Source organism: Melanostigma gelatinosum (genome assembly GCF_949748355.1).
Source record: "Melanostigma gelatinosum genome assembly, chromosome: 12".
Classification (NCBI taxonomy): Eukaryota; Metazoa; Chordata; class Actinopteri; order Perciformes; family Zoarcidae; genus Melanostigma; species Melanostigma gelatinosum.
The window spans coordinates 26,483,013-26,506,726 of record NC_136645.1 but is presented as its reverse complement, the minus strand read 5'-3'; the positions used below and the strand labels follow the sequence as shown (position 1 = coordinate 26,506,726).

The 23,714-nt window shown below is 41.3% G+C and overlaps 1 protein-coding gene across 1 annotated transcript in view; it reads right to left on the bottom strand.

The window, feature by feature from the left end:
* pdzd8 (PDZ domain containing 8) overlaps window positions 1-23,714 on the bottom strand; it is a 47,392-nt gene that overhangs the window by 8,314 nt on the left and 15,364 nt on the right. Inside the window, exon 3 of the mRNA XM_079280886.1 lies at window positions 22,663-22,765. Within this exon, the coding sequence (XP_079137012.1) occupies window positions 22,663-22,765 (103 nt within the window). The remainder of the gene's footprint in view (window positions 1-22,662; window positions 22,766-23,714) is intronic.

Below are 23,714 nucleotides of genomic sequence, written 5' to 3'. Positions count from 1 at the left end.
CATTGAAGAACAGAAAAGAGCGATGCAGGATGAACAAAGACAGACCGACACCAACCAGAGTGTCTGGTTGGTGTAGTTATTTATCCACCACATATGTCACTGGCACATGGCAGATGGTAACTTCAGATCCAGGTCAACTTCTGATTGGCTACTCAAGATTCAGACTTTAAGGGCAGTGAAATTGTGCCCTTTGAGTAACAACTGCTGTAAGGTGAGTGTAGGTGATGCCTATCCCTAGTATAATAGGAGCAGCACTGTAGCTGTGTGTGTACAGCTGCACCTCCGGCTGCAATGTGGCAATGGTGCCAATAATAGCTTTACAAAGGTGAGCATACGAGTCTATTCTTCTGAAGAGCAAATAATGGCAATCTCCCTTTTATGCACACTACACCACCAACATATGCACACAGTCACAGACACTCTTATGTACCTAATTATATGTCAGTGCACACAGAACTCCAGTGAGACAGACTACTGCTCTCCAGCAGCACCACTGGTTTCAAAGATATAAAGCTGGAGGTTTTATTTTTTTTTATTGAAAGACACGAGACAATATTAAGACAATACATAGACATAATCAACAAGAGGATGACAAGAACAATGGGATAAAAGCCAGCAAATATCATATAGTCAGAGTGTGTGTGTGTGTGTGTGTGTGTGTGTGTGTGTGTGTGTGTGTGTGTGTGTGTGGGAATGTCCTTGAGCCTTTTGAGATGGAGGGAAAAAATATATATAAAAATAATAATAATTTAAAAAAAAATTAAATAAAAAAACCAAAAAACCAAACCAAACCAAAAAAATAAATGAAAAACAGGTAAGTATGTGTGCATATGGATGTTCATGTATGCATGTACGTGGGTTTCAATTGGTTGTCCGGCAAGAAAAACAAAACTGAAATTAACTATAGTAAAAAACCCACAAAACAATGTATAGATACACACACACACACACACACCGGTATATATACACGATACATATTTCAACATTAATATAATGGGTGGTGTCACGTTTGCAGAAACATAGTGAGGGATGACCAGGTGGAATGGTGTTCTGTTGTATTGTATATGATGGATGAGGTTAGATTTTCCATTGAAATATATTCGATCATTGAGTTCCTCCAGTGTGCGATGTGTGTTATTCCTTGATTTCCAGTTGATGAGGATCGTTTTCTTGGCGATAGTTCGGGCCACAAGGAGTAATTTGCGGTTTGTTTTACTCAGATGTATTGTTGAGATGTCTCCTAGTCAGCACAGTGAAGGGGACAAAGGGACGAGGCAGCAGGAAGACAGAGAGTGACTCACTTATTTCTTCCCAAAAGTGATGAACTGGTGTGCAGTGCCAGGTGGCGTGAACAAAGCTATCCGGCTGTTTTGAGTGCAATGTGACAGATATCTGACGTGAATCCCATTTGAAACATGTTTTGCCCGGTGTAATGAATTCTGTGAAGTATTTTACACTGCATTAGTTGTAAATTGGCATTTTTAGTCATGAAGTAGATGTTATTGCAGATTTGGTTCCAGAAATCAGCATCAGGAGTGATGGATAGGTCTGATTCCCATTTTCTTGATGGTATGGATGATGTTTTGTCAGACTGTGATATTACTCTACATATTTTTGAGATTAACTTTTTTGAAGAGGGGATATTAATTAATTCTGAGGTTGATGGGGTAGTACTAGGTTAGTGGCCTTGATGTTAAGTTTGGATTGAACGGATGATTTGAGTTGCAGATATTCCAACAAATAGATTGCTCCTGATGCCGTACTTCTGAACCAAGTGAGGAAATGAAACCATGGTGTTATTATTGAAGACGTGTTTCAGATGAGTGATGCCTTTAGCGGACCATGTGTGGAGATTTAGAGGTGTCTTGTGACTTAGAAAATCAGGATTGTTCCATATGGGAGTAAAATTTGAAGGTGCAAAAGTGATGTTGGTGGTTTTGTGGCATTTCCACCAGGCTGTCAGAGTTTCTGCTGTTGTTAGTATATTGAAACAAGGATGGCGTTTGATAGATTGGATTAAAAATGGTAGGTCAGAAATCTGAATGTCCTTACAAACTGTCTGTTCTATATCTAACCATGTGTTGTCTGCTTGGTTGGGTGGATCCATTTAAGAATGTACTGAAGTTTATTTGCCAGAGTAGTGAAAAAAATGTGGAGCTTCAAGTCCTCCTTGTGTTTTTGGTTTTTGTAGAGTGGCCAGTTTAATTCTTGGTGTTTTATTTTTCCAGTAGAATTGAGTAACTATTGAGTCAAGCGACTTGAACCAGGAGGTTTGAGCACTACAATAACCCCACCTGGGTTTTACATTCATTCTGTTGGCCATCATTCCTATCATTATTTGAGACATATTACGAGATTGTGAGAAACGGGAAAGGCAGGAGAGGGGATGACAGCAAAGGGCCCTGGGCCGGACTGGGACCCAAGCAGTAGGGACTCAGCCTTAAGGTCTACCCGTCATTCCTATCAGTATAAATAGCATGTTAAATGGTGGAGTGTGCGCCCAGGAAACCATGCCTGGCAGCACAGCATAGTTTAAAAAGTCTAGAGAGAGACCATGAATTTTAAAACTGAACATTACGTCTTACAACCTGAAAAAATACTTCTTTACCTAAATGTTAAATAAACTCTTTGTTAAAAAGTAGTCTTCCAGTGTGAAAGAAAGGAGTCTGTCCAGTTTCTAAAGCCCTTAGTGACACATTTGGGATTGTAATAAAGGCCTTCTCCGCTACAAGCATTTGTAGGACTTTGTATACAGGACTGCTTCAAGGAATGAGACACCCACTCAAAGGGTTGAATGTTTTATTGAAATGCGTTTGGATTTAAATTTTAGTGTTGGGATATTAAAGTGTTTTTTTGTATTTGTTTTGGAAATAAAATGAAAGAATCCTTGAAAATGAAAGCCTTTAAACTGAAAGAGCGGCCCATCTAAGCAGGGAAGCTTCTGTCATGGGGACGAGCAGAGCAAGAGCCCTCGTCACCATTGCATATGTCAGAGCGTTCCCCGATTCAACCAGAGCTTTCAGAAAAAAATAGACACCATTTTTCTGTTTTGTTCTTTAACATTTCTCTGAAGAACTAAACTCTGAATGTGACGACTATTTGCGTAACATATATTTCTGGAATATGCCACCGTAGATTTTGCAGGTTAAGCTGGAGTACTTATGGCATATGACAGAATACACTCTGCATTGGAAAAGGTGCAGCGGCCCTCAAGACGCCCATGGCCGACGACCTAGCCAGACCTGCCGGACCAAACGCCACGAACTGCCGCAGGGAGGTGAGGGAGGAGAGCCGTGATGGAAGCTAAGCTAACCCAGCTCGGACCTCAGGCACTCCACTACCCAGCCTACTTGTAGCAGTCTGAGGTTCGGTCGCAGGAAAATAGGATGGATGAAATAAGACTTCTGGCTAATAATGACGATAAATCATCCTTGAATCCTTGAACCAGATGACTGCAGACATGACTTCAGGCATTAGCAAGTTAAAACTAACTGTTGAGCAGAGGTTGAAAGACCAGTTCATACAAAGGGGAGTTAAAGTATGTCAGTGTGTGCTCTTTATATTCTAGAGCTCAGACTGAACACAGAATCCCCTCAGTAGCTGCAAAACATAAAGGTTTGGAGAAGGATCAGAGGGTTTGGAAAGTATTTAATAATGACAGTTTGGGAGACGAGTCCCATATTTCCTTGAAGTAACAGAGACAGTAAAATAGGACTCTTTTCTCGCCTGACTTTCCTGAGAGAAAGTAGTTCTGTGGGTATTCACCACATTGTTGTGTAGAAGAGTTCTCTCTCAGGGCTGAGCAGCAGTGAGTGGACTAACCTCGTTAATATCGACGAAGACAACAAGCAGCTCTCGGTTCCTCGTCTCTGAGCAGGAAAGGCGAACAAAGAACGTAGCAACCCTGAACTGGCCAGATGTAAATGGAGTAATTCACTATATTTCAGCAAATCCAGTCTCTTTTATCTACACAGAGGACAAATGAAAGGTTAATATGTTCAAATGGCAGCTATCGCTGCTTTAAAGTTCCCTTTTTTACCTCCGGGACCAAAACCCAGACAAGTCTTCCTTTGATCCCTGAATAAAACACTCAATGCAATAAAACCCTCAATTTCACTTTCTGTTACACTTTCACATTCATGGGCTCCCTAACAAAAATTGGGATACCACACACACAAATAAACTTGATGAATCACATGGTCTGCTCTGTCAAACAAGAATGAAATAAACATGAAATAAACACAATGTTTATACATACGAAGTCTCATTGCCCCAAAATACTCACAAGAGCATTATATCTGGATTAATCAAACACTGAAAATAGTCCCAAACAAATCAACATTTCCTCTTGTTTTGAGCATTTGAGCAGCTGTTTTAAGAAATGACTGAGCCTTTTTTTGAACATATATTTCTGGGGTGTGTTAATTCAATTATATTTTCCACACCCATCTTGGAACGCACCGTTTATTCTGATCTCAACCACATAACCTTGAAGTGTTGTGCCTGCATTTTGCACAGTTATGATGCTTTCACATTGACATTTGTCCACAGTATGAAAAACAGACTCACAGGCAGAAGAAATTAAAGGTTATAATCAACTTTCATGAACTGAAAACACACGGTGAAAGGGCTGAAGTTGTAAGAGGAAAACATGGAGGACTACCAGACAATGCCTTGGTAGTGACTTGTCAATCACCGTGTAGCCCCGCCCTAAAGCGTCCCCTGCATTATGGTCTGTTTGACTCTAAATGGACCATAATTGACCAAATGAACATCATGCTGTGTTGAAGAAGACTTGAAACTGGAGATTGAGACCATAAAGACCAGAAACAGACGTCGCTTCACGTGACGCAACTGAGGAAAGGACGTCTCATGTCTCTTAAAAAAATATTTCCTCATTTCCTCTCTCCTCGCATGGAAAGGATGCAAGTGAGGGAAATGGGGATGCAATTAAGAGACTTGGGATGTACCCTTAGTGATGAGTCGGCCGGCCGACACTGCCACCCCTAGCATTGCTAAATAACATAAATTATAGAGCAGTAACCTAGTTAATCCATATAGAGATCCAACAGAAAACTGCTACTTTCATATTTGATTTTTGGCTTGCGAACAAGGCTTTTGAAATTTCACAGCTGAAATGCTGAGCTAAAAAGAAATAGCTGCCAAATTAACCTGAATGACTCGTTTTACGTGTTTTAAAAGGGCACAGTGACCTTTGACTGCCAAAATCCGATCAGCTCATCCTTGTGTCCAAGTGGATGCGTGTGCCAAATTTTAAGACATTGTCTTTCTAGGGACAACCCTAAACATAATGCCTCTGTCCAGGGCGGTCAAAGGCACGGCGGCATGAAAAGGTCCTGAATCCTTGACACTGGTTATAAATCTCAATTTCAAATAAAGAGACGCTGCAGCATTTTCTGAAAGACGATTGTCAATACATTACTTAATTTTGACGAGTTATAACTCCCAAAAGGTAAAAAAGTTGGTTGACATACAGCTCATTTCAAAACACATCACACTGCTCCTCTGCAGTATGACCATGCTTTATCCACCAAATGTTTTCAACCAGGTGCACCACCTGCTGGGTTCATTTTGATAAACTTGCATTGAACCTCACACTGGTCGGTGTTTGTGTTCTCGAAGAAAATAAATTGGCAATTATTCACTATTCAGCATTACAACTGTAAACTGCCAATGATCCTGACTACGGCCTGGAAAAGTTTAATTTAAAAATATCCTTATTCTTGTCCAGAAATCTAAAATTAGCTTATGTGAAGATGTTAAAAATGGGGTTTGTGGCCAACTGGCATGTTCAGAGACAGTTGATCTGACAAAAGTATTTGCTCTTCATGAGGACAATCTCATCTTGTTTAGGTTGTAAGTAGCTCACAGATTTGCTGTAACAGCCTGCTTTATTATTCAGTTCAAGAGATTTTACTAATTACATCTTGAATCAGTCAGACATTTTAAGACTGGTTATTGCAGGGGAGGGGGGGGGGGGTTAAGTCATACCTCAGCAATCATTCTGCAAAATATTGCCCATAAAAATGTCCAGAGGGAAATTAAAATATTTTCTATCAATCTCAATGCAATGTGTCGCATTAGATAGGTGATTTGGCAGGTGTCATAATCAATTGACTGCTCACTACACAGGAAACTACTGAGTGTCTATTTTACAAGGAATGGTGAACATGTGAACAAAGGACTGATTTCAGACACAGCTACAGTCAGTTTCCATTCCTGATACACAAGCAGATAGCAGCTAAACGATAACAGTGCGAGTAAAACACTCTACTCATACTGTGACAGCCCATACCTGAAAGAGGCTGTGATGGCTAAGCGGAGCTTCTGTTGACCACATTCTGTTTTTTGTCTGCTGCATTCCCTGATCAAAACAGCTCTGACTTGACACAGATTACAAATGACTAATGAATGTGATCTAGCTTGCAGCTGTAATTCACATCACACTGAGTCTAAATGTAGTAAACTACCGTTGTCTATACAACAGTTATACTTGTAAATATACAGGCATTTTTGAGGGGAATGGGTTGTTCTGGCCTCCATGGAATAAGTCATCAGAGGGTTATGTGTATACTGAAAGCCATCTCCAGGGAGAGGCGGCTAGCTGCAGGCTGGTCTTAAACCGCTGCTTGATGGATAGCTCGGATGGAGCAGCATCTCCTGTTGCTTGGCTGAACATCCCTCTGCTCTCCAGCTGGTCTGGGAGGGTGTGTGAGACAGAGAGGTGGGGGGTTGAGCAAATCCTTTTCCCTGTCACTGCACCGCTTGGTAATTGAATATAATACCACATGTCAGATCGATTTGTGTATGGTTGTAGGGTACAAGTCGCTGCAAGGCAAGTGCGCCGCAATTCCCTGCCACATCCAATTAGCAGCCCCAGTGGTGATGGGGGTGGAGTGGGCTGAGGGGTGGGGTGCAGGGCCAGTAGCTCAGGTGTTTATATGGGTATATCAGGCTGGTTAACAGTGACGCATATTCGGTATGTGTTCTCAAACACAATATCACAGACACAGGTTAAGTTACAGTATAACGCATCGAACATTTTAGGTCTATTTCCTTTAAAACTACCCGGTACACAGCAGGACTACCAAGATAGCATCTGGATGTTTCCATGGAACATTACTCCATTAACGCAGTGCTTGAGCCAGAATCATCTTTTAAAAAGAGTGCAGCCTTTAGTTCAGGGGTGTCAAACTCATTTTCACTCTGGGGCCACATCAGCATCACGGTCGCCCTCAAAGGGCCGGTTGTAAATGTAACTACTCCTAACATATTTAGTTTAGTTTCCCGGGATATCTGTGACTTCCACAACACGTACTAAGCAGAAATAGAAGTTATTTTTTCCATGGTTAATGGCAGACAGTTGAACGGCTTTCAGGGCGATAAGCCCCGCCCCCTCTCCGACGCGTCCAGTGCGAATGAACACAAATAGCCCCCGGTGAGACCGGCGGCGCGAATGGCTCAACTCAAAGTTTTTTTATACTCAAACATCTCCGCTCGATGTGAACTTTGAATTGGAACAGTACTTGGGCTGAGACTGATGACGTTTCACAAGTCCACGAGTTTACAAGTCCAGAGAAGTACGCATGTTGAGAAAGGCATGATCACTTGTTGGAAATCCTCTTTATGGGTTGTTGCATCTCCTGTCCACCTGTTGTGATAGTTTTAATGTCGGCACACAGACAACATGCCATCTCATCACTTCGACTTTCTATCTCATAATTTCGACCATGGGGATATTTTTATTTTCACATCTAACTTTTAATTTTTGTAAAAAAAATAATAATAAAAATAAAAAAAATATATTTTTTTATTTTTTTTGCTGGCGGATTCGCGGGCCACATAAAATGACGTGGCGGGCCGGATGCGGCCCGCGGGACTTATGTTTGACACCCCTGCTTTAGTTGGACCAGGGCCGAACTATGACACCAAGCACAAGTATTATCAGTATTTTACTTCAAAGAACAAAGAAGATTTCATACATGCATCTAAAAAACAAGTGAGATAATACAACACTGAAATACTTACAATTACTTAACACGTTTGTTTCAAAAATCATCATTACATTTATACAAGTGTCATGAAAAACTGCTGATAGGTCCCTTCTGACAATTACAGCTGAGGATAGCAGATATGCCGTACGTTGATCCCGTTGACAGCTATCTGTCTCACTCTGGCTGTGAGCCAACCTTACGTTAGTTAATAATATAGTTTCACTGATTGAGCAGAGGAGTAGCATCTAACACTAGATCATTGATAGTCACTTTCCTATCTTTTGCCAGAACGTCAGTTTTTCTTTGGCTCAGCAAACAGAAGCTGGCTTGCAAACATTCTCCAGATAACAGCAAACACTTTAGTCTGCTTTAGTTTTAACTCACTGAATTTATGTTAATTGATTCCGCTGATAAAATCTAAAAACATCAGAAGCCTGCTTACAACATTTATCCTGCCCTTGATTTCATGGGGACTAACAGTGACAAGACATTTTATGTTTAAGGCGGATGTTGCATTGCACACTGTGGACCGACCCCCGTTAAAGAAACTGAATACTACTAGGTTCACTCTAGGCATCTCATTAGTGACCCCGTCATTACTCACTTAGATTCTCTTTTCTCCATTTATGATTAACTCAATAATATCATGACTAAATAAAACAAACATCCATGGACCACCTTCGTAGCAGTGGATTCATTGACTAAAATCACTATTAAGTTTAGTTTACACTCACATGCTCAATCTGAATTTTCAAGTTGCCTTTTTATCATAGAAGCAGGTTTCAAAAGCATTAAGAACAAAGGAGTTGTCATGGAGACACAGGCTAACAAAAAGGTGCGTTGCCTAATTTGCACTTGTATAGATAGCAACAGAGGTTTGGTCGCCCACACAGTCCTTTTTTGTAGCCGTCATTGGGATCAAAAAATAATGATCTGTCATGATTGATACATCCTAGAGTGAGAAATGACAAATAAATTGTAAACTACAAGCATCGTTTTAGAAAGGAGAAACAGATTATTTCCCTTATCAAGTTGGCATTTTTAGTCTTTCCTCTCCTTTGAACACCACTACTCGCTCGCCTGTCATGCAAACGCTATCTCCCGCCTCACTGAGCTCACCAGCTGCTTTAGACGATGAGACTGCACAAGTAAAACCCACAGGGAGAAATCTGAGCACATACCATTTACTTATCATTCATTTAACATTTGCACAGCTTTTCACCTAATCTCGGTCTATTGCCATGTTCACACTGCATGCGAAGAAAACCACAGAACGGACAAGCGTGGCCAGCTGCATCGTCTGCGAGTCGTCGTAGAAGTGTTGCTCATTTGTTTTGTACAAATAGCACTGAGAACTCGCTAATGGTATTTTTTTTAATGGAACAGAAAAGAGTTCAACAAAAACACGATTGAAGCTCTGGAATAAATTTCGAGCTCAACTTTGATTTGTAACCTGTTGCTACAGCATATAGGTCGTAGTCATTAACATCTGGTCTCTGCTGGCCCTTTAAAAACCTATGAGCTATTCAAAACAGCCGACTTACACAAACCCTCAGTGATTCAGGGAGGAAGAGCACGAGAACAATAAAGGATTTCATTTCATTTGGCTCTGCTGCTGCTCAATAGATCCGATATAATATAATTTCTGTTAAGGACAAGTACAAACAAAAAATAGTCAGTGGTTAGCATCACTCTAAATAAGTGACATAGTTGAAGAAAAGCAGACAAGCATACGTCATGTCAGTTGTCAGATCCTTCTAGATGGAGAGAACGGGAGTTCAGAGTGATTCCACAAAGATGAGAAGATGAATTTATCGAGTGGCTTACACTGATGTCTTCCAAGACACATACTAAGAAGGTCAAATCCAGACAACGTGTACATGATACTGAAATTCAATTCAATTTGTTATTGTATAGCCCAAAATCACAAATCACAAATTTGCCTCAGAGGGTTTTACAATCTGTACACATACGACATCCTCTGTCCCGGAACCCAGAACAGGAAAAACTCTGCAAAAAAAACCTTTAACGGGGAGAAAGGAGGAGGAGACCTTAGGGAGAGCAACAGAGGAGGATCCTCGATCAGGATGGACAGAGGTGTGATAGATGTCATGAGCACAGAATGAACATAACAGAGTTACAACACGTATGTTTGGTGATGCTTCATTTTTCGACTTGACAATTTCCTATGAATTTCATTCAGGGTTTCCCAGAAAGATAGGAGGTACTTTGGTACCAAGTACAGGGAATACAAAGCCAGGGTTTAATGAGTACTCTTCCAATTTAAATGATAGCAATTCATCTCCAACAACCGAAGCCCTTTTCATACAGAGATTCTGCAACACTGAAGAAGATCCGCCGTTACACCAGCTTTGATTATTCCCACTGAACCAAACATCGGCAGCATAATGCCGCCCCAGTGTGTGATTTCAGACAGCATTTTATCTGCCCCTCATAGGCTCCGCAATACAAACAGTCAATTGACAAAGTGTGTTGGTCCAAGCATATTATTGTTTACACTTTGTTAAATACTGTATCTAGATAAAGGAACATGCAAAGAACAGATGTTTGAAAACTTAAATGAAGTCTGGCTAATGACTAATCAGTTTGGGCATTATTTGGAGTTCTGTAGAGCCATATTGACACTGTGCAGTGAGTAACAGCTCATTTCTTCTCTAATGAGAGACCATGCCTACAGGACCAGAGAAATACATTCCAAATGAAAATGGCAAGAAAACTGTAATACGGCCGTGGCTTTGCCTGTCATGCACATAGCGGCTGGTCTATTGAGTGAATTGATCCATGGAAGAAGCGATTAGAAACAAACAGCTTGTGGAACCAACCTCTCATGTCTTTAATCTGCTTTCTGCTGCGTGGCCAGCCGTTGTCAAACAGAATTAGAACAGGCCATTTAATTGGCCCAGCAAGGCGGAAACGAATGGTGAACGTGTCACCCGCCACAAGTCAATGTGTGTATTACAAAAACGACACAAAGGTGATTGGCTCCTTTTGGTACTCTTTGATAATGTGCTGGATGTGCATGTTGACATGTCAAACAATGCCATCGTAGCCTCGTTTTTTTTTTGAAGGAGACTAATCAAAATCACGTTGTCTAGTTTCCAGATTTAAAGAAATTTACAGAGCATCCGACTGTTACATTTAGTTTCCACATTCCATTTATTTAAGTTCGTATTTAATCCTATTTTTGTAAGTTTTATTTCCTAACATGGAGGTCTAAATGCCGTTTTAAATTGCATGAGATGTGTCCATCACATCAGCATATGTATTCAAAAGTCTCAATGTATTGAAAGTTGGAATTAAAAACTTGGTCATATATATATATATATATATATATATATATATATATATATATATATATACATATATACATATATACACACACACACACACACACACACACACACACACACACACACACACACACACACACACACACACACACACACACACACACACACACACACACACACACACATACATATACATATATACATATATATATACATATATATATATATATACATATACATATACACACACACACATACATACATACACACACACACACACACACACGTGGACAAACGTTTTATAATGAACACTGATGCATTGAGAAGTTTGACATCTTTTTTTCAACTAAAAAAGGGTCTGTATGCATTTGAAAAGTTGATTTTAAAAAATGGTTACAAAAATGTTTCAGGTTAGGTGATGTAGACACCATTGTCAATAGCCAGCCCTAGTTCTTTATGCATTTACTTTTGTCTGCCTAAAGACTCGTCAAATTGAAATTAGCATTATAAAATGAGCTCGATTAGCCGAAGCCAGATGTTTATATTTACTAGTTGATCAATCAATTGAGTTTCCAGAAAATGGTATGATAATTTGATGTTGATAGAAAATCAACTATACCGTGACGATATTGCCCACTCCTACTGTACTTGGACTCCAAAAAGTCCTGAATGGAAAGTGAAGCTGTGGCCTCTCTGGTGCTTGCAGGACCAAATGACTCATTGTTGTAGGGTGTGTGTGTGTGTGCGCGTGTCATCGTCTTTCATCGGGTGTTCGGGGCAGATTAAAGACACCCTACTGGACCATCAAACAACCACTGTAATGGGGAAGGGAGGGGTGTGTGTGTGTGTTTGAGTCTGAGTCTGTGGGGGGTGCGTCAGAGATGCTAAAATCACCTGCATAAAATTGTCTGTTCTCCCTCTCCGAGCTTGACTGGTGGGGTGTGCGTGAGTGTGTTTGAAGTGAACATTGACTATAGCGAGAGAGGATCACAAATAGTGCCATGGCTGATCCTGAGATCTTAGGTGACGGCTGTGGACTAGACTCTTGAATGGTTTCAAGATGAACTGAACAACAAAACCTCTGTAGTAATATTTACAATATTTTGAGATTGCTGATTCTTTTTTTCAAACACAAACTGCCGTCCTTACACAGAAGCCAAACACCAACCGACAAGTTTCACTGTTTACTGCTAAGCGTACCGATCACTCAATCACTGAAACATGTGTCTACACGCATTTATTTTTTACTTAAGACAGACTGAGCAACATTGCAACCAAATGGCCAATGACTTCATTACCTCCCCCATTTCAAATGTATGGCACCGAGTGTGTGTTACTGTGGTTTAATGTCATGTGCAGTATTACTGTAGCTCACTGTATTTAGGATGATTCAAATCACAAGTGAATCTAACGTTTGGTGTCTTGAATAAAGACCAACTTTGCGGTTGATAAAGGACAGAAAGAGTAAACTAATGCAGTAAGTACAGTCACAATCATCAATTTTCATGAGTGCGTATGAATCATTTACTGTAATCTGTAGAATGCATTATCTATACAATTATAAAAGTGATGAAAAGTCATCCTTCAATTTTATTTTCAAATTCTTAAATCTGCATAAATTGCTTCAGTCCAATTTGGTAATTTATGAATAGAGTTGTTTCGATAATATGCTAGAATTAGAGATGCCTATAATGCTGGATCAGGGATCGGCCAGTAACACTGATGGAAACTGATCCATTATATCGGTTATCAGATCATTTACGCTACATAGGAACAACAACACCACATGTCACTCGCTACCCGGTCCGTACATCCTGCCTGATTCCTGCTGCGCATTAGCAACTCAGGTGCTAGTGGTGAGTAACGTTCTTACAGCTTACAATATCTTACACTTAAAAACATGTCAAACTATATCATAAAAGAAAGTTCTACGGCATTCATTCTCTGTATGTACAGTATTTGTTTTACAAAAAGTCTAACCTGATCCAGGCCATTAAACATACACAGAAATCATATTTTTCCTAATCCTCGTCATCGGGGTCACAAGGCTGGATTCCGTGCAAAATCAGATAAAAATAATTGAGGTTCAGCTGAAACACCTTCTGCTCAGACTACAGCAGCCCACCATGGACATACCCAGATCCAGCTTCTCTGCAGCCTTCTACCTGCAGTCAGAGCTCAGAGCCTTGCATCAGCGTCTCCCCCTTCAACCAGGAGCTGAGCTGAGCCTCGCTGCTCCACCGCTCCACCGGTCCCCACTAAGAGCCAACACAGACACCATGCTGCTGGAGTTGCTGATATTGTTTGGCCCACTGGAGGGAAGGGAGGCACGGGACAACCCGACCCAGGACTGAGCGGGGCAGACCGTCAGACCCTGCTGCAGTAGAATTTAATAAAAGGGACTCACATTCATCCACAGGGACCACGAGAATCAAGACAAAACAAAAGCTCCTTGAAGTGGCTTTAATCATTTCTAATGACAAGTCCATGTCATAGAAAACTGGATTTGTCTCTGAATGAGTATTCACTCTGTGCTTTGGATGAAGAAATATATTAGCACGTTTTAAATGATGCTGACAACTTCTTATGATATCATAACAATATACTGTATGTAAAATAAAATGCAGGCACAAGGTAGCAGCGTTCTTACTGCTGCTGTGGGCAGGAAGCTGAAAGACAAACCTTTTTGCTGAAACACATCAGTCAACCGCATTGTGTGTTAATAATCTTCATTTTGAAACTGTGTTGTGAAACGTGAGCCAAAGCTGTTGTTAAATACTGTAATACAAATGCAAATAAATTAAAAGCAAAATCTATAAATACATTCGCAAATAAATGAGCTAATTCTTACAATTTTTTAATTAAATCTGTAATATTTAAAAAAACAAAAAACATATCAGATGTCTTCCAACTGAAGGCAAACGTCTGGCCTTTACTGGTCTAACCATTGAAAGTGCTCTCTGACAGAGACCCTAAACAGATCAAGATGTCTGTCGGGAAGACGTCCACATTTCCTGATTTGCTAATCACTGACGTTGCATGTTGCTGTGGAGAAAACCCTGTGCCTGGGAACAGTCTGGGAAACTGGATGATTTTGGGCTTCGGGCCATGAGACTAATCACACACAACATCCAGCGGAACATTTGGCCTCATACAGCTGTACATATACACACTCTTTTCATACAACACAAAGCCATGCACCGAGTGCAACCAACTGTTGTTACACAAGACGTTGAGCGTAGTGTTCCTGCGTATGTCCCTTCGGTCAAGCTGTCAGCAAGAATCAGCTTTCAGGGCCGACGATGGAATCGACAGGGCAGATGTGCAAACACGCCTGACAGAGCCCCCACCCCCCGACCTCAACACACAATGAATGAGTAATAACACGCGCACGCACACACACACACACACACAGTAATGGAACAGGCTTCATTTACCCAGTTCACAGGTAGTCTGTGTTGTGCAGACGCAAGCGCACACAGTACAATGAAGTGGCTGAAGTAAACATTGACCAATGGGAGGCAGCAAAGATAAAGGGACATCTTTACGTGCTTTGTATCATAAATATATGATGGGAAGAAGAACCCATCCACAGCTACAAGCATGGTGTCGCCTCATTCATTCATATATACACACACATACATATTAGTGCTGGGCAAGTTAACGCGTTATTATCGTGTGAACACATTAATGAATTGACGCGCGTTCATTTTTTATTGTTAAGCGGACATTTTAAAAACACAAAAACCGGGCAGCGAGCGGTGAACAGCTGTGTTTGTGTGGCGTCACTTCCTTCTGCTGCCGCTCTCCCCCCCACCGGGTGACACGCCCGGTCCGGAACACGAACACACACACACGAACACACTGTTGGGGTCTGACCATATGGCTTCAACATGTGCTGTGAACAAAGAGAATCAGGCCCTCACTTTTTCAAGCAAAGGTTTCATCCTGATTTGTAGTTTGATGAGAGCAAACCTCCTCTGAAGGAATTTCACACTAGGGTGTGAATTTTCCCCCCCCCAAAAAACTATGGTTCCTGAAGTCACCTGAATGCACCGCTGCAATCTCATTGGCCGAAGGCCAAGAGACCCCAGGACGCCTGTGGTTCAACCACTGTTCTACAAAACCGCCTGCAGTACACACCTCATTGCTTTTTCCCTTCGACCTCCGTCGAACAGGGAGCACACAACGCTCTCTTCGCCCGGACCTTCGTCCTGGACACATGAAGACACATCGGCCTCTCCTCCCCCCTCCAGCACGACGGAGGCCACGAGGAAGCTGCGGCCTTCACCCCTCATCAAACCCTGTCAGGTCACAAGCCATTTCGCTGGTCGAAACAGCCGTGTATTCTTTTTCTGAGTTAAGGCCCACTCACCCCGCGATAACGAATCCGCTTCAGTGATCCGTTCTCCGCTTTTTTGCTTTCCCCCCCCTTTTTTTGTGCACAAACCGGCACAGAGGAGCCCGACGAAGCCTCGCACCTCTCGTGACCGATGATTCCCGGTAAGACGCGCAGACACGCCGTCTCATTCGAAGTTAACTGTCCTCCCTGCAGCGAGTACAGATCGGACCCGCGTGAGCTCACACGAGACACGCCACAACGGACCGAACACAACAGCCGCTCATCAGCCGCGCTGAAAGACCCAGTCGCCCGACGCCTTTTTCTTCTTCTGGAGGAACAACTTCCCCACGAACACTCAACGTTGCAACGAAGCATCGACAAGTAAGGTTCATGGTATCTGGGCATAGCTTAGCTTAAATTAACGTAAGTTTAATTCAGGTCATTCATTTATATGTTGATATTCCCGTGTTTTTGTGTGTTTAAGTTACTGTCGCATTATACGGAGGTATTTACGCAATCCTTACAGACCAGAGAAGCTCCGCTGTATTTGTGTATTAACTGCTATGACTGTTTGCTTGGGATTTATTTTGAGTTATTTCATTTCATTCTGTTTATTTCTCTCTTCATTAAAATCGACTCTGAGTAAACTGTCGTGCTTATCATTGCATAAAGCTGCCGGTAGTTCAACCCGACAACGGCATACTTATGCATGGTAAGGTAAGCGATACTCATTCTCACTACAACGCGGACCGCACGCAGAGGTTTGATTCATGACCCCCACCTTTGCTCTCTCTCTTGCCTCTCCCCTAACACACACAGCTCCTATCTCTGCCCCTGGCTGAAACCCCGTTCAAACGACCGGCTCACAACACACGTGTGCATCGGCACACGTGATTATATACAGCAGTCTCACCGCCATTTTGTCCGAGTCACTCGACTCCGCCATCTGGTGGTAGTTTAGCTGTAGTATCTTAAGGCCCCTCCCCTTTTGTCCGCGTCACTCGACGCCGCCATCTTTGTAGTCTTTAGCAGTAGCTTTAAGACTCTCCTTTCTTTACACACACACACTGATATACACCCTCATCCATTTTATTCATTCTTTAGTTTAGGCATATAAAATTGTATGATAACGTTTGTTGGTTGCAATATTAATTGATTTGATCATTTACTCTTTTGATTTAATAAACTCTGTTATACTTTAAGGAGCAGTCGTCTGTGATTACTTGTGCATGTGTATTTGATAAGACTGTATGTAGTAGCCTGTGTACGAACTTAACCCTTCACTGTCACTGAATGTATAGTCATACGCAGACTATTGACATTATGAGTGACCACTAATTATGAGACTTCGTTTTATCGTTTGGTTATTGGTCCCTGTTCGCAGGGTGGTGCCCCGTTGTTATTAATAATCATTAATAATTGTTACATACATTAATAATTCTATTGATGTCAAGAATTCAGTTTCTTAAATGCTGATAACCCAAACACGCTCCTTTAGTTCCCAACAACACACACACACGAACACACACACACACACACACAATCTGGGACAGGGGGACAGAGTGTGTGCAGCGCTCTGCTTTAAAGGACAACATTGGGACCGTTGAAGTTTCCAAAGGGCCTTTATTTGGATAAACTGATCATATATTGGGAAACTAACTGGCTCTTTCTCACCTGAAAAATTATTAAAACTTAATAGCAGCACTTTTAAGAGCTTAAAATTTTTTTGGCAAGTAAAAGATGATGATGATGAAGCTGGTGCTAAGCAAAGTAATTGCACTTCCACTTTCACAAAGACATGAACTGAGCAGCATATTTCAAAGAAATAAAGGCTGGTGGACAAGCTATATAACGGCAATACCGATTCTGAATGACCTCAAACATACAGTGTCTTTGGAATTTCTGTAGAGACTGTTGTTCTTAGTGGCTATGTAGGCCAATACAACATGTCTGATGTATCAACCCAGCCTATTTCATTGTGTGGAAGCGTTTCCAAACAAAAAGACAGAGCAGCAAGTTTACAAGCACACAGCATTAGCTCATTGAAAGGTAGCCACCATTGTGAACGGCAATTTAAAAACAGTAAAGTCCGACTGAATGATTATTATAAATTATCGTAGACCAAGCACAGCAACAAGGGCTTTTTATGTTCAGTAACTGTAGCATGAATGTATGCTACAGTTAGCTAGCCAGCCAGCCAGCATATGACTAAAATAGGGCCATTCACATGTTGCATCTCAAAAACTAAACAAAAAACACTACTTTCATCAAAGTTGCTTGGGGGGTTGCGGCGTGAGAGTGATGTTTACAGAAGAAAGAAACATCTGCCGGCTGTGTTGGTTGTTCCTCGTCACATGACGTGCGGTGCATGCTGCAGCGTTCAAGAACTTTAACTATTTCTATCTTGGGGCATGAGCATTGCTTCCTGAAAAATAGGCTATTGGCCTATGACCGCCTGCACGTGCTGCTGTTCTCACTTCTAAGCACGCCTGTCGTGTGTCTACATTGGCGAATGCGGGTTTGACGCGGCACACACTATTGTCACAGCGAAAGCACTCCTTGAGGGCAAGTGTTGGTGAGCGTCAGAGAATAAGCACAACCTGTTTGAGGACGCAGTCTTCTTAGCAACACGTAAGCATAAAAAACAAAAACTGCTCCTTATGTAGTATTGTTACTTGCATCTTCTCCATCATCATTTTAGTACGAACAATGATGGAACTAAACCTGAGTGAACGTGGCCCTTCATCAATAAAGGTTTGAACGTGGCCCTTCATCAATAAAGGTTTGAACGTGGCCCTTCATCAATAAAGGTTTGAACGTGGCTCTTCATCAATAAAGGTTTGAACGTGGCCCTTCATCAATAAAGGTTTGAACGTGGCCCTTCATCAATAAAGGTTTGAACGTGGCTCTTCATCAATAAAGGTTTGAACGTGGCCCTTCATCAATAAAGGTTTGAACGTGGCCCTTCATCAATAAAGGTTTGAACGTGGCCCTTCATCAATAAAGGTTTGAACGTGGCTCTTCATCAATAAAGGTTTGAACGTGGCCCTTCATCAATAAAGGTTTGAACGTGGCCCTTCATCAATAAAGGTTTGAACGTGGCTCTTCATCAATAAAGGTTTGAACGTGGCCCTTCATCAATAAAGGTTTGAACGTGGCTCTTCATCAATAAAGGTTTGAACGTGGCCCTTCATCAATAAAGGTTTGAACGTGGCTCTTCATCAATAAAGGTTTGAACGTGGCCCTTCATCAATAAAGGTTTGAACGTGGCTCTTCATCAATAAAGGTTTGAACGTGGCTCTTCATCAATAAAGGTTTGAACGTGGCCCTTCATCAATAAAGGTTTGAACGTGGCCCTTCATCAATAAAGGTTTGAACGTGGCCCTTCATCAATAAAGGTTTGAACGTGGCCCTTCATCAATAAAGGTTTGAACGTGGCTCTTCATCAATAAAGGTTTGAACGTGGCTCTTCATCAATAAAGGTTTGAACGTGGCCCTTCATCAATAAAGGTTTGAACGTGGCTCTTCATCAATAAAGGTTTAAAAAATGAAATAAAATAAAAATACTTTTTTTTTATTTATTCAAACGTATTGTTCGGTTCGTCATGCGTACCGAACCGTGAGCCTCGTACCGAACGGTTCAATACGAATACGCGTATTGTTACACCCCTAGTGTTTATATCATGATGCTTGGTGCTCACACGTAGTCAGAGTCGATGGACAATGTTTCCCTGATGTTGAATTTTTAAGTTATGCCGGCCATATTATCTTCCCAATACATATTCCAAAAAATGCACAACAGGAATTGTATGAGGTCATCAGCAGGCACATGGCAAACCAACTGAATAAAATCACCAGCTATAATTAAAAAAAACATCCAAACATACCTCAAATTCCACCAGCATGTCAACATCTCCACCAGAGCAAATAATACACAGGACCATGTTTACACTTATATTCCTGGCAGCTACAAAGCCCTCCCCCGCCCCCACTTTGGACAATCAGATCATATTTCCCTGTTGCTGCTGCCTACATAGTCCCAGCTAATTAAACGGGCTAAACCATCAGAAGAAACTCTGGTCTCAGAGTGAAGCCCCAGCTGTTCTTCAGGACTACTTTGAATGTACAGACATGTTCAGGGATGCCGCCACCCAGGAGAAAGACATCAATGCGGAGGAATATACATGGAATTGCATTTATGTAGCACCTTTCTAGTCTTCTGACTCAAAGCACAGTAAACTACACTGTACAGTGTTTGGCACTCTGGGACGGAGTACCTCACTCTGCAGCTGGATATTAGACTTCCTCATAAAACAGACCCCATCCGCCACTCTCCATATATATAATAGTTATTTCTTGGAGTTTTTTAATGTGTTTTTCTCATGTTGTAAAATCTGCAATTTGTTGTGCAATACTGTTGTACAATGACAATAAAATAACGTGTAACCTTTTTGGAAGATAGCGACATTAATCCAGCTAAAAACATGCTGAACACAGTTCCTGATGAGAGTGGCTCACCCCTTGGGAAGACAGACACATGGTACATTGAAAAGCAGGAGTATGTGGCTCACAGTGGTTCAATTGAGGGGATATGCAAATGAAAGGAAAAGCATTAGCATACACAAGACAAGCGGCTGTTTTCATAAGACAAGCGAGGGAAGCTCATATCTGGCAATCATCAGGGGAAAAAGGGAGAGAGCCAGAGAGATGGTGAATTGACCTTTTCCAGATGGTATAGCCTTTAATCTGTACTACAGAGTCCTGCAGGGGACACGCAGACTGGAGAAGTCTGATAAAGCAGGCTCAAATGCCACTGTGAATCTGCATTTCTATGCCTATATTAACAAAAAAGGGATACACGTGCTTTGAAGTGGGTCCACTTGGAAAGGGCTGTGCTGATGTCTGTATTGGTCGAGTGTTGGGGAGGAACGGTTCACATATTCATTACTTACTGGATGCTGGCTGCACCTTTATCGACCATGAGCTCAGTTCTGGAGAAATATTATTGCTAGCTACAATATTTATTCTTACACTGTTGAACGGCATGCTGGGTACGCTCTCCTTCACATGCTACAATATTGACAGACACATTTGATTGAGCGCCCTCGTTTCTCAGGGATTAAGACGCTGGACAGTCATGTCTCTATCTACCGTCACCATCTAATAAAGGCATAACACGCCCCAAAATGCTTTTCACAACAACTTAAAAATAAACTAATGTATGATTAAATTGATAATTGAGAAGCTAGGTCGAATGTCTGCCTTGTTCATGACGGCCAACAATCAATTCAATGGAAATCCATCAAAGATGCAACTTGTGAGAAACAGAAAACAACCGTCTTCCTCCACAACATTGCTCTTCAACTCACCGCTCCAGGAATTGTCAAATATCAGGTTTTCTGCAAGTGTCCTGTTATTACAGAGCGTTCATGTAATAGGAACCTCTGTCTAGGCATGGGAAGATATGAAAATTGCATGTCACGATTTATCCTCGCGCTTCACATTTTCATCTTGATAATCAGCAAAATATACTTAAAACTCATATAATGGCAGTAAAACCTACTGGAATCTAATGTTTTTATTGCATCCCATATAGGACACATGTTATTTATAGTGAACACTGTTTTTAGTGAAAAACAATCAAACAATCTTAAATCAGGTAATCTTTCATTTGACATCTTATCAGGGCTGTCTAACATTCAGGAGAATACAGTAAAGTTCTTCTCCGTGTGATTACTGGATCTGGAACCAAAAATACCACAGAACTACTCGATCTGTAGAAAACGTGATAACCAATATCCATCTTATGTATTTCATGTGTGAAAAGGTCCTTTTCTTTACACAATAAATAACCAAACTGTGAGCCAACATTACAGAAACACACTGGCTGACTGCAGGTTGAACTATCCTCGTGTAGTATTTGATTCACTTGGAACCTGACAACAATTTTACACAAACTTATTTATAATATGTCAATGTTAACTCTGAACTCTAGTACTACAAACAGAAACCCAGAGCACATATTTTGTAAAAGTACAATGAACTGCTGCTTTGGGATGAAAGAAGTGACAGAGTAGGATTATGTGCTTCGTAATGAGAGGGAGGCCTGATATTTCACTGCCCCCTGCTGGACGAGGATCCAACTCCTCCAACGTCATTAAAAATGATATGAAAGCACAGCGCCGAACAATTACTGTTCAACACAATATAAATCTTTGAGCCATTGCAAATGCCATTCAGAAGTGTGTGGCAAGGATTGCGGCAGCATTAGGCTTTGCTGGAGCCAGAGCCAATCATTACAGCTGACATTTCACTCTAAAACTGTCATTAGTCACTTCCAAACCAGCCTGATGTGATAGCTGTAATATCTCTAAATTGCAGCAATTAGAAAAGGTTTGCCGGAGGGGCCTGAAAATGTTCTGTGCTGCACAAAATGTCAACAATGGGACAATCTCATCAGTGCAAGGATGATAAAAATAAGCTCGTATTAATGTGTCAATAAAACAAAGTGTCCAATATGTGTCATTAGAGGAAGCGTCTGTGTTACACTTCCGAGCGTTTGAAAAGTTCTGGTTTTGATATTCACAGCATTAATATAGCAGCAAACAATTATTATCTATGTAAAAGGTATAGAGGAGTAAACCTGAGCTCCCTCTGTGTTTCTCCTTGCTTTGTTCACAGTCGGCCAGATGCGTGCCTTTTAGTGCATGTGCGCTCTTACAGTGTAACAGCTGATGAAGTGTAGTGCCCCCCCCCCTCAGGTGAACACTGATAGGGTCTTTGGGGAAATGTGTAATGTTATACATCTCTCTAATGACACATAAGCCAGTCCCATCTTGACACTCCATCAATGTTCAAACAAACTTTCAATCTGGTTCCTTTATTGGGTGGAACATGGTAATACTGATTTGCATTTTCATTTTGTGTTGAGGCGGAGAGAAGGTAAAGGAGTAAAGAGAAGTAGAGTGGGATGTTAACAGGGAGGAGAACCCACCCGTTTGATGGAGCTGCGAGTCTTCTCCTTCCACTGCTGGCTGCTCAGCTCCAGAGTGCAGTGTACATAGGTTTCTCTGTCATAGGAGCCCAGGATGAACAGTCTGCAGGGACATAGAGACAACTGTGAGATTCTACAACGAAGACATTCAGAAGCACCAATTAAGTCTTTGCTTTGTGCTTCTTAAAAGGAGCAGTGTGTAGGATTTAGCTGCATCTCGTGGTGAGGTTGAGATTCTATCCGATTATTATAACTGCATACCCCTCCGCTCACCCAAGCGTGTAGAGAACTACGGTGGCCTTGAGGTAACCTAAAAACCCAAAAGGCTCATAGAGCCAGTGTTTGGTTTGTCCGTTCTGGGATACTGTAGAAACATGACGGTGCAACACGACGGACTCAGTGCAGAGGACCCGCTCCCTCTGTAGATATGACGGGCTCATTCTCAGGAAACAAAAAACATTTAGTTTCAGGTGATTATACACCAAAAAGAAATATTTATAAATATTAGATTCCATTTATGCCAATAAATCCCCTTAAATGCTACATACTGTTCCTTTAAATGTTTGGCCCTGAGCATCATCATTTCCTCTGTCCTCTCCTCACTGGTTTGACATGGAATCAGGATTCAGCAACATTTGACTGTTATACTTCAAAAAGCACTGTTGCTTCTGTAGAACTAGAGTTTGACTTTGATTGTTGCCCATTTAGTATTAATATAACTAATAATTTTAAATGTTTTCATTGGCTTTAATGCCTTTGTATGTCATATGAAAAGCACTTTGACTTGACTTTCTGTTAAAAGGAACGTTACAAATAAACTTGCCTTTTTGGGAAAAGTATTCTTTTCCCAAAGAAAGTTTGCTTGAATAATTTAAAATGAAACAATAAAACACTGCAGTTTCTACCAAGAAGAATCTAAACTGTAAAGCACGAGTCTTTAATCTGGAGACCACTCTAAACACTGCTGTGTTGTAATGAGACATGCCGTAGAAGTCGTAAAGAGGATCCGATCATATTTCACTCTTAACGCAACAACCTGAGGTTATAAAAGG